This window comes from Seriola dumerili, unplaced genomic scaffold (assembly GCF_002260705.1).
Source record: "Seriola dumerili isolate Sdu_G_001 unplaced genomic scaffold, Sdu_1.0 BDQW01000478.1, whole genome shotgun sequence".
Lineage (NCBI taxonomy): Eukaryota > Metazoa > Chordata > Actinopteri > Carangiformes > Carangidae > Seriola > Seriola dumerili.
The window spans coordinates 5,461,726-5,473,216 of record NW_019174733.1 but is presented as its reverse complement, the minus strand read 5'-3'; the positions used below and the strand labels follow the sequence as shown (position 1 = coordinate 5,473,216).

The 11,491-nt window shown below is 40.5% G+C and overlaps 1 protein-coding gene and 1 long non-coding RNA gene across 3 annotated transcripts; one reads left to right on the top strand and one right to left on the bottom strand.

Annotated features, from left to right (window-relative positions):
- Positions 1 to 7,184: 7,184 nt before the first annotated feature.
- LOC111235276 lies at positions 7,185 to 9,740 on the bottom strand. The gene is made up of 3 exons (XR_002665672.1): positions 9,602 to 9,740; positions 7,548 to 7,665; positions 7,185 to 7,392 (listed from the first exon to the last, which is right to left on the bottom strand). It is a non-coding gene; the product is annotated as an uncharacterized LOC111235276 (long non-coding RNA).
- On the top strand, positions 9,124 to 10,771 carry sf3b5 (splicing factor 3b subunit 5). Of its 2 annotated transcripts, none has more exons than XM_022763681.1 (2): positions 9,124 to 9,226; positions 10,020 to 10,771. In XM_022763681.1, exon 2 carries the CDS (start codon positions 10,049 to 10,051, stop codon positions 10,307 to 10,309), a length of 261 nt encoding a protein of 86 aa, XP_022619402.1. In that variant the 5' UTR covers positions 9,124 to 9,226; positions 10,020 to 10,048; the 3' UTR covers positions 10,310 to 10,771. The 2 variants fall into 2 exon arrangements, with proteins under 2 accessions (XP_022619402.1, XP_022619403.1); XM_022763682.1 differs by having other exon boundaries at positions 9,132 to 9,169.
- Positions 10,772 to 11,491: the final 720 nt, after the last annotated feature.

Sequence of the window (11,491 nt, the reverse complement as noted above, 5' to 3'; positions counted from 1 at the left end):
CATGTCGGTATCAAGTGGAATTAAAACCATATTCTTCATTATCTTCCCAAATTTCAAGCCTTAGGCTACATAGCTAGTCTATACAGCTACAGTAAGCCCAGAGGGAAAAACCTGTCAGTCAGGCACTACCTGCAGCATACACTGTCTAGCACAAAAGGGGACATTTGGCATTAATGTAAATTGTATCATTAACACATATTTTTTAGCAGGTGACATTTGGTGCACCATATAGAATATAATTTGATGGTGTCCTTGATCAGAGCACACACCACCATTTTACTCTGTTTTCTATCATTTGCTTGTTTACATGACTTTTGACTCAATCGTGACCTAAGTTGTATTCTAGTCATGATAAGGCATTTCTTGTCATTCATGTACAGACAATAATTTCTACTTTACGAATGACACGCTGTAATACAATACGTATAATTTTACTGTTCATCAGTGCATCGTCTATGGAATAAAAGGCAATTCAAAATCTCACTGAATGTCTTTTTTCTTGTGTCTGAATAAAGTATCACCTGCACTGTGGTCAGGCCGTTCTTCAAATGTATTTTTCAGTATGTTCTCCATTCTCAACCTAAGACACAACGCAGCTTGTCTTCTGTGTGCACTGAGATTGTAGGAGTACAAATAACAAACAACAAAAATGAATTATGATGAAATATGGACTGTCATTCAGTTGTATATTTTGTGGAGCTGGGGCAGACATAACTCAAATCCAGCAGTAGGGGCTGCAGGAAGATGTTTTAAGTTGGGGGTACTGTAGTGGGAGGAGCATTTTACCCTAACCCATACAAGCCATAAAAATACAACATAGGCCTACAATAATACTATTACACACACACACACCAAAAAAGCAGCAGCAGTAACAACAGCAGCCAGGTCTATAAAAAAGGACTTAGTAATACTATTGCATACCATTCCAATACACATATCCAAAAGCCCATTGCACAGCACATAAGAACATATCCAAATACGCGCATTTTATCAACAAACTTATATCAGTATGAAGTAATTGCCAGCTGAATATTAAACTGCTCGGCGGCAGTTTACACCAGTCTTACCTTGAGCTGCAGACAATCCAGTAGTTATAATAATCCAAATGTGGCCATCAGGACGGCCTGGGTCAGACTCCTCCTGAAAGTGAAGGGGCACCAAATCAAGTTCTTTCCATCTGCACCCTTTTCATGCAAGCAAAACACACAACCTGGCCACACTCCGCCACGTAATGAAGCCACAAACCAAGTTGGTGTAAATGCACGGCTGAAAGTTTCTTTAAAGTTCCCAAAACGTCTGACCGGAAAATTGAAGTTGGGTGACTGGAGAGGCTCCTCAACTGCCACCAAGTCAGTCCTAGCCTGATACCTGTTAGCAGCAGACTCCTCGGTGGTGGCGGTGCTAACGGCAGTCTCTGGCGGCAGCAAACGATAAGGATGCTGGTGGAGCTGCTCTCCTGCGAAGGCTGGACTTAATCTGTGCTCTCTTTAGCCGGAGTTGGCCAAAAAAATCTGGAATACTCTTGTGGTTTTATCCTTCTAATAGCTGTCAAGGCTACAGCAGCCAAGTGTAAGTTTACAAACCCTACCATAGAGTTGACATGACCCGCCCCACACTGCATCTGATTGGCTAATGGCCATTGTCTTCGCTGGTTGGATTGGTTAGGTTAACGCGTGAGGAGTGAGAAGGGTTAAGGGTCAAGGTAAGAAGTCATTCTAAGGCAGAGTAGAACTGGCAATGTCGACCAAAGTCTGTAAAAAAAGATGGACGCAGTCTCCCATAGGTTTCTGAAGTGCGGTTGTAAAGTTTGGAGTGGGTCGTTCCAACGGTCGTTCTGTCGTCGCCATCTTGCCTCTACCTGGCTCAGCCGAACGTCCGGCTAATACAAAAACGAGGAGGGGCGCGTGTCGAGCCGAGACTTCGGCGCATGCCGGCTTGTGGCAGGCATACGCCCACCTGCCTGTCACTCAAAATGGCACGCCTTCATTTCGCCATAACTTTAAGCCTTAATAAAATGTAAACAGCTGAGTTATATAAAAAATTCACCCCCTGCACAGTTTTCATAAAGGAGGAAATTAGCTTTAGACCAAAACCGTTTTTGTACCAGGCTGTAAACATGTTTATTTCTGCTGTAAAGTTAGGCATTTTATCATTGGAGTAAATGGGGATTGACTCGCTTTTGGAGCCAGCCTCAAGCGGCCAGTCGAAGAGGTGCAGTTTTTGGTACTTCCGTATTGGCTTCATTTTTCACTCTCCGAGGTTGCCGCTTGTAGTAAACACAGTAGGAACATTACGCTCCGGCGGCCATACCAACAATCATCAGGTTTTTTCCCCATCAGTCACTTGTTACTCCCTACAGAACTCTAGTTTATTACTAAATGATTGCTGTAATGTAAAAACTTAATATTGTGCAGTTTGGTGATCCCCATACAGTATTTCACCCAAAAAGTGCTGCGTTAGCTCGGTGTGTATGTGTGTTCGTCTGTGGATTGAGACGTCACAGCAGACTTTTACTCACTTCAGTAAAAGCCCAGGTGTAATAAATATAATAAACAACTGTTGCAATTTAACTGTCCTACTGAGTCAGTGAGCTGTGCATTCACACAACCAGGGCCCTGGAACTACACTTAAATATGTGTACACTTGTGTAATGTTCATTATGTCTGTGAAGGAAAGAGTACTTACACATACCTGTGTATTTTAGCAGCAACTAAAAACCTTGCTGTTTTTTTCTCCTTGGCACTTTTGCTCATGGGAAATCCCTTGAAAACTGCATTAAAAACCTAAGTGGACTTGTGTAAGACTGACTGTTCACAGCTCATATAACGTCCATGAACTTTTTTGGATAATGCATAATGGAATATCAAGGAATATACAGTATATTTTTTGCCAATTCAGCATTTAATTCTATAAAATCTTTATGGAATTTAATGTTTAAGGGCTTATTTCTGACAGTGAGCCATCTGTTAACCTTCATTCCTCCCTATTCTGAGTATTTCAAATCATGTATTATCCTCAGTTACGAGGCCTGCTGAAGGGCAACTCGCTGTCGATGCCCCCTCGCTCAGCAAGTTTCCTCTCACTTGACATATGGTGCTATATATTACCAGGTGTGGAGGGGAAGTGAAAGAGGGCATTAAAACACACACTGGGCTGAAGTCTGTTCCCACGCCATTGTACTTTTTTTCACACTGTGGTTGGGATTGCCTTGATTGCAGTGAAATCGAGTGAATTACAGAGGCTCTTTCCAAACACTGAGGAAAGTTTGAGCTGTTGTGGCAGACAGTATTGTGTGAACATTATGAACCAAGAGCATCTGTGTGTTTCCAAGAGCATGGGTGCATACATGTGAAGTGTGACATGATTTGTTTACACCGGTGTCTGGGTGAGAAAGAGTCATCAGCATCGTCTCAGATGTGCGTGGGTGTGTTTACAGCATGTATGTCTGAGTACATGCCTTGACCTCTTTCTCTGTCATGTATGGGGCTGTCTAGGAGCCAGGCATTGTGTTATTGGAGTTGGCAGCATGATTAGTCCTGTCATGGCGATTATAATCAAGTGGTTTTGAATGTCCCCTCTTCCTGCAGAAATTCCGCTTTCGCACGGACCTGATGTTGTGGAGCTGCCCTCGTCTGTACAGAAAACTAATCAACCACAGCAAAGTTAATCAACCACACCTGAGCTCATATTTCAAAGCCCAAGTCTTCTTCTTGAGGAGAAACACAAGGGTTTGTATGAGGAGACTGAGGACAATTTTGTTGTAAAAAGAAATACAGAAATGTGGTACTGTCTTTCTCTACATGCATACAGGGGACAGCTATTAAATACCTTGTTTTCTTTTAACCAGAAATATCTGATAAGATTAATCATCTTATTACAATGCATGTGAACACATTTATGCTACACACTACTGTATTTATGACCTGGTATCACTGATTAAAGATTCCCACTTTGTACATCCTAGAATTGTGTTTTTAAAAGGTCTGAGTGTCATGTGGCTCGTACAGTAACACAATATCTGCAACAGTCACTGCCTAAATAATAAGATTAAGTGTTGTATCTGTACTTTTAGGAAATGTGATTCCTATTCATTGAGAAAATCATGCAGTGCCCCGGATCTTAGTTATCTGCTGTTCCACTCCGAGGGCTCCAGGGAAGCTTATTTTATCTTTGCCACTGAGGTGACTTTGCGCAGGTTGTAACCAAAGCCTTGAGCAAACAGGTTCTTGACTGATCACATCATGAGATCAATGGGGAAATTAATTAGTTTTTAACAACAAATAAACATAAATCCTTTACGAAACCCGAAAACAGCAGGGGTGAGGAGGGGGGAGATTGTGTGCCCAGAGCCATGCCAAATCCGATTTAAGTCCTCCAGGCTTTGATACCCCAGCAACTCAGCACTGTCATAGAGCAGGAGTTTCCTCAGGCTATTTCACACCTAGATGAATGGCTAACTGGCTCTCATCATCTAACTGAGAGGAACATTGCTTTTTGCTGGCGTGGTTCACAGCACATTAGGAGGTGGGAGGTGGATGCTGCAGAGAGAATCTCGGGTGTTGTGGGGGAAATGAAAGTCAAAGATTGTCCAAAGAAAAGAGACAGGAAGTAAAGCCAGAGAACCAAACCAGCCAGTTAAGTTGAGCTAATATTACAGTAAGAAAATGAGTGGGACTGACCACCAGTCATGCAAACCTGTCATCCACCCCATTACTTTGTCCACCAGTAAACTAGGCACCCAGCAAAAAAGGAAGGCAGATTGTCAGCTGACCAGCGAGCCGCCTCGCTGTTACAACCCTACAGGGTGTAGTTTGTTTTTACGTCTTCTCTCTATCTGCCTCTGACGCCTGGTGGTTGGGAATGGGTTACGTTTTAGGCCGTTGGTTTAAATCACTGGAAGTATTGCTGACTCCATTTTTTATAGGCTATCACTCAGCAGGACTGTGGGGGCACAGGACCCATCCAGTCAGGTAATATTCCTATCCATCTACCTGATTTCATTACCCCTTCCCCCTGCTAGTGCTTTGCTTTGCAGTTCCCAGGACTCCTCACTAAAAGATTGGCTTTCAAATGTTTAATAATCTTGCCCCTGTGAATATTATTTTACCATAGGTGTAGCTCTGCAAAAGTGATATATAAAATTGAATCTATTTTGTTTCTGGCAGAGTGCAAAAACAAACACAAAATAACAAGAGGAAAATAATCTATACTGAATCTATGCTTATGTGTCACACATTATATTCATTATATGCACACATACATTGACAAAGGTCTGAGTAACCTGGCAATACACTCAATAAACTTGGGTCCTATTCTGACAGGGCATCTTCCTCAGACGCTGGAGCAGTTAACCACATGCATTTTATAGAAGAGTTGGAATAATATCTAGGGAGAAACACTCCACAATACCTTAAGATGATGAGACACTTTCCACTGACAAGGTCTCTCTGCAATATGTGTAAACATTGTGTGCAAGTGGAGCCACACTGATGCACACACACTGGTCTTAACCAGGCTGAAAAAGATCACTTTTTCAAAACAATGGAAGTTTTGAATTGATCCTTCTTCTCCGCACTTGTCTTAAAGGGGCACTCCACCAGTTCAACAGTTGTCTTAACAGTTGTTGGCAACAAAATTTTGAAAGGAAAGTCTGAATCATGGGGTTTGAAGTGTTTAGCAAGCAGGGAAGTCTAATGAAAGATGCTTGCGTTATGGGAATTGTAGGATCTTGTGTTTTTGGTGCTTGATCCATACTAGGGACTAAAAATCAAGATATGTCAGCCTTTGATGCTTCAATTTTGTCTGTCCTTACTTTAAATTGTCTCTCTTCTAGATTTATGGAAGTCCAATTTGGTGGTGTATTCCTTTAAAACTGATTATTCCATAATAAAAATCTATAATTCTCCAGTAATACAGGTCTGTAATTTCTTAAGAGATACACAACTCTCACTCTGTTGGTTTCCAGAAGAATTTCCTTGAGAGAAAAGCTCAATTTAAACCAAAGTAAACCTTCATGAATTACTTTATTATTGGAAACTTAATCTTCCATTTATGTTGAGGTTTATGCTCGCCTGTGGACAACTTTCACATTGTTTCATGTTCACTGACATGCTGAACTGACTAAAAGACAGTTGTAATTTATTTCTGTATCCTTCTTAAGTTTGCACTCTCTTACATGAGGCCACAATCATTTTTTGTCCACTTACACTGTTTCATATGTTTTCAGCAATATGTCCACAATGTCCAATAATAATGATGCAGTGCTTGTTACGCAAACTGCTGAATATTATTAAAGGAGAATTAGAGACTGAAGTGCAATGGAAACTAAAGAAAATGTTAATAATGGTCACGATCAAACACACACACACACACACACACGCACAGATAAGTGAAAGGACAAGCATAATGTAACAGGCTGTATTAACAGCACCTCTTATTCTTCCCCCCTTCTATCTCATTTTTCCTCTCTCAAGTGGATGTCACGAGACTAATGACAAGCGTATAATTGTGTCTATTTTCTCATTTTGATGCAAATCCCACATCTTTTCAGCTATCCATCGCCGTCATTGTGCTTTCAGCCTCTGCAGCAGAGTAGAGATGCAGTCCAGCGTCATCCCCCAAACCACACTGAACTCCTGTTCCTACTTTAAAGATAAAGCCTGGATAACTTGCACTATATCACAAGCTAAAAGGAATGGAAACTGATCATGGCTCACACAATCCTCTGGGCACTGTGATACGGACAATATCCGCCTCCGCCACAGTTGAGGTGCCACACAGCATTGACCTCATTCCCAACGGTTCCTGCCTGGCTCTGCTATCAGAGATGTAATCTCTGTCCCTGTAGATTCTCATGGTGCAGTGTGATAATGGACCTTGCGTACTCCTTACTGTTATCCTTCAAACCAAGTTATTCTTATCAGACATTCTTCTACAGAATGAGTGAGCTATACAGCCAATCAGTGGTCAAGAACATCAGCAGTCCTCAAGGTATTTATCTGAATAGGGTATGTTGTCTAGTTTAATCATACAAAAAGGTGAACCTCAGTGAAATGATCTGATATCACGGTGGAAGCTTTTTCTACCTAATTTTCTTACAATGACTTCAAAACCTAGCTTTCAGCATGCCAGTGGAAATGAACTTGACAGCACTGTACTACCTTATTTTCTTTTTTTTGCTTTTATTGAGCCCCATTATCATGGCAAATGTTTTGAGTGATTTCTCTTTATCACAGGCTGAACACATTCAAACAGAAAAAGTACTACGAACATTTATTGAAAATGTAGTCCCTTTTCCCAAATGTGTCTTAACTTGTAAATGTTCAGGCAATCTTCTTCTTATGTGCGTAAAGCCAAAATCAATTTTCCATGTAGAAATTGCTGGCTGAAGATCTAGAAAAAAAGCAAAAACGCAAATGTAAATCATTCAAAATGGCTCTAGAGGAAATGCAAGAGACATTTTAAACATTCCTGGGTAAAGCCAGAAAGAGGTAACATTATTTTTTTTATATATGATGGGGTTTATGTAGCCAACCAGATGAACATACCTCTGATGTTAAGGCAGTCTAGCCCAGTGGATGTGACCTGCTGAGGGTATCACTTGACTTGTTATTACAATGACTCTTGCCATCTGCTTCAATCTGCTGTCTCTGCACATCTCCACTGCTGTTTTAATGAGAAACACCAAGAAGGCAATGACTCAGCTCAACAAGCAACATGCTGATAATGACAGTAAAAAAACTTGAAATTGGAATGGAGACTAACCTGTGCAAAAGTCAGATTGTGCAAAATGTTCCCATCAAGGTAGTGAAACAAAAAATTTGCTTTGGCTATAAAAACATTCTACACATGGGACACTGCTATTGCAACAGTTTGCTTGATTTACCTTCAGATAACCTGAATAGAGTACCTGGAGGAAACCCACACAGGGACGAGGAGAACACGTAGGCCTGCAGGTTCATACCCAGAATCTTGTTGCTGTGAGGCGGCAGGTCTAATCACTGCACCACAGTGCTGCCCCCAAAGTGAATATATTTTATAGAACAATTTTATAACAAAGAAGATAAAAACAATTTTATCATTCCAGCCAGACAGTACATATGTGAGACCACAAAGTCACCTTGGAAGATACAGTCCACTGCTATGTGGCTACAAGGATGGTAATGTAGGTCTGTCAGTCTCCCACTTGGGTCCAGACCAACATATTTTATCAGCCATTCAACTAATATTACATTTCCATGAAATTTTGTACAGATATTTAAGTCCCACTTGAATATCTCCTTGATAATCCCCATTTTACTCAAGTGTCACCATGAGTCTTTCCGTATAGAATTATTGGATGGATTGCAATGAAACTTGGTACAGACATTCTTATTTCCCAATCCTAATGACTTAAGTGATTCCACTAGTGCCACTATGAGTTAGTTTTGAGTGAAATGCCTGAACAACTGTTGTATAGGCGTCTAGTCCACACAACATGTGCTGTAACCCAAGTCAGGCCTGGCTTGTGACATTTGGGCTGTGTCTGGCACACACAGCAGAAGTGGTGCAGATTAGACCCAAATGTGTCTCTGGGACATTAGCCTCAGACAGATGGTATAATGTTAGTGTGATCATCACCAAACTACTGGAACTTTGCCAGTAGTCGTTGCTATTAGCAACCTCCTTGCCACAGTCACCTAGTGCCTGCTCATGGTGGGAATTGTTGGTTCTCTGTAATCACTGTTATAAAGAGTATGGTTAAGATTGATTTAATTGACTTGATTTGACAACAGAAATTTCAAATGAAAGCAACTGCTGGGAAACAAAGTTCATCAACCACTTGGCATCTGGTACAAGAAATTGACAAAACCATGTGACATATTTCCTGAGAACTGTGAGTAACTACAAACTGGAAGCAATTTATAGCGAGTGACAGAACTATGGCCAGCCAGACTTTTTTTGTTTGTTTGTTTGTTTTTCTTATATCTGTTCTTATAATATCATTCTTTTAATGAATTGTTTGCAACAATTTATTTTAATTATAGTATAGCTACAAACTATATCTTAAAGTCCAATCTGTCTTGCTGAACGTGAACAAATAGTTAAAGCTTTTTTTCCCCCCGGTTCATTTTACAGGGGGACACTGCCGGAAGTCATCGCTGCATTGCTTTGAGACGAAGTGTGGTCGGTCTGTTGATTATTTACATCTTCTGCCTTTGTTTTTCAGCTCTTTACATATTATCGAGTAAGTATGTTATGCTTCCGAACGCTGTACGATATACTATCTCTAAGAAACTGATATTTAGCTAAAAGAGCCGCTTCGAAAATACTTTTATTGGAGTAATATCAGCTAGCTAGCATTACGTTACGGTTAGCATGCTAACTGTTTCTTTGTAGCGTTAGAGAGCATTTTAGGACCTGTCTATCAATTTTAAGTTATATTCGGCAGGAAATTGAGTCAAACATATAGAACGTAGTTAATTTTAGAAAGATGGAGCGGAGGGAGCTATTTGTAAGTTTTGCTATTGCTACTTAGCCAACGTTAGCATTAACAGCTGTTTACTTAGCAATCTAGAAGAAACGTCGTGACTTCAGCATCAAACTTCATTCTTTTACTCACCAAGAGCTGTCTCCGGTAGTGCAAAGCAACGCCAATATTAATTATTGTCTCTATCGTGCCCTTTCTTCTCGTTCTCCTACTGAAGTTAGTATGCTAACTAGCTAACCCTGGTCCGTCTCGTCCCTTCCCGGTAACGGCTAATTGCATCCTCCAATCTGACCTGAAGACCTGCTTAGACGGCGTATTATAACCTCTTGTATTATAAAGACAACTATGGCCGAAGCTCTTGTCAAGCGACAATCATCACCATTCGCTCCCGGAAAGAAACCGCGTTTGGCAGCAGAGAAAACGCACAAATAGCCTGTTTTGAGACAGGCGTACTGCTTTTTTTTTTAGAAGACCTCCCTGCCTCTGTTTGAATTTTGTATTAACTTGTACTTTTATGATAAATTATATATTTTTTTCCTTCTCTGTCCAGGGCCTCAGGGATTCTCATTCTCAGTGAGAATGACAGACAGATACAACATCCACAGTCAACTGGAGCATCTCCAGTCTAAGTACATCGGCACAGGACACGCGGACACCAGCAAGTGGGAATGGCTGGTGAACCAGCACCGAGACTCTTACTGCTCCTACATGGGACATTTTGACCTGCTCAACTACTTTTCTGTTGCTGAGAATGAGAGCAAAGCGCGTGTCCGCTTTAACCTGATGGAAAAGATGCTCCAACCATGTGGACCACCAGCAGACAAACCTGATGATGCTTAGATTACACTGAAGGGCACATGATGTTTTTATACTGGAGTTTGTTTTGTAGGATTGGTTTTATTTCTCATGGACATTCAACTTGATTTTCTGCCAAACATTTTCAATTTTATGTTCTTCTAAAATTTCTGACCATAAGTTAGGACTTCTGCTCCATCCCTGCCAACTCTTCCAACTCTGACTGGAGGGTCTTCGTATACAACAGAATATTTTTTGTTGTATCTGGACCACTGAAAAATATTTCTTTCCCTGTACAGATCTGCAGCTCTCAGGGAAGTTAGCTATGAAGGTGAAAGAAATGAGAGTAAGGAAGAGCTTCAAGACTTAAGGACCCAAGAGAAGATAATAGAAACGTGTACAAAGTAGTGTACTATCATTGTCAAGTATTCGTATTAACTGATGGAGATGTATTCTTGATTGAAACATCTGTTTTGATTTAATTAAAATGATTTTTCTCTATGTTGATATATTCACATCATGACTGTATGCTTTTGAATTTTATGGTTCATGGGTTTAATTAGTCGACAGGCAGCTGCTCAATTATTCATGTGCTGCTTTTGAAAATAAAATAGTTTCTCATCACAATGTCTGTACCCAGACTACATACAGATGGTTGACTAATTAAAGTAAAGCCAACAAAAAGTCACTTTGTGCAGTGCTGGGACACCATGATCAGACTACTGCTCCTTGGTATAGATTTTCCATATTTCTAATGATATGGAACACCATTCTTCCGAAAGATATTCCCTCATTTGATGTCAGTGGGTGGAGAGAGTTTTCAAATATGTCACTTCAAAATCTCCCTATTGTGTATGATTCACATCATATTCATAGGCATGAAATCCTTGAGTGAACTCTCACATCCAGTACAGAAGCATTTGCATTATTGATGTTTCTCCACTGGCTTATTCAAGATTTTCCTTCAATGTGTCATCCATCTGAAGAAATAAACAAATAAAGCGAGTTGTGGTATGCATGCATAGTAGATGTCAGTTTACTGGTACTAAATTGGACACATATATTTGACAATTACATTTTCAGACAGTAGGAAAAGGCATGTGCTTCAGTCTGAATTCAGAGGGACAAAGTTGAGGGAAAAAAACAAAGACAAACTTCAAAATAGGAGAAATAATGAAGTGAAGAACAACCGGGAAGGAAGAAAACATTTGGTTACTTTTAAAAATG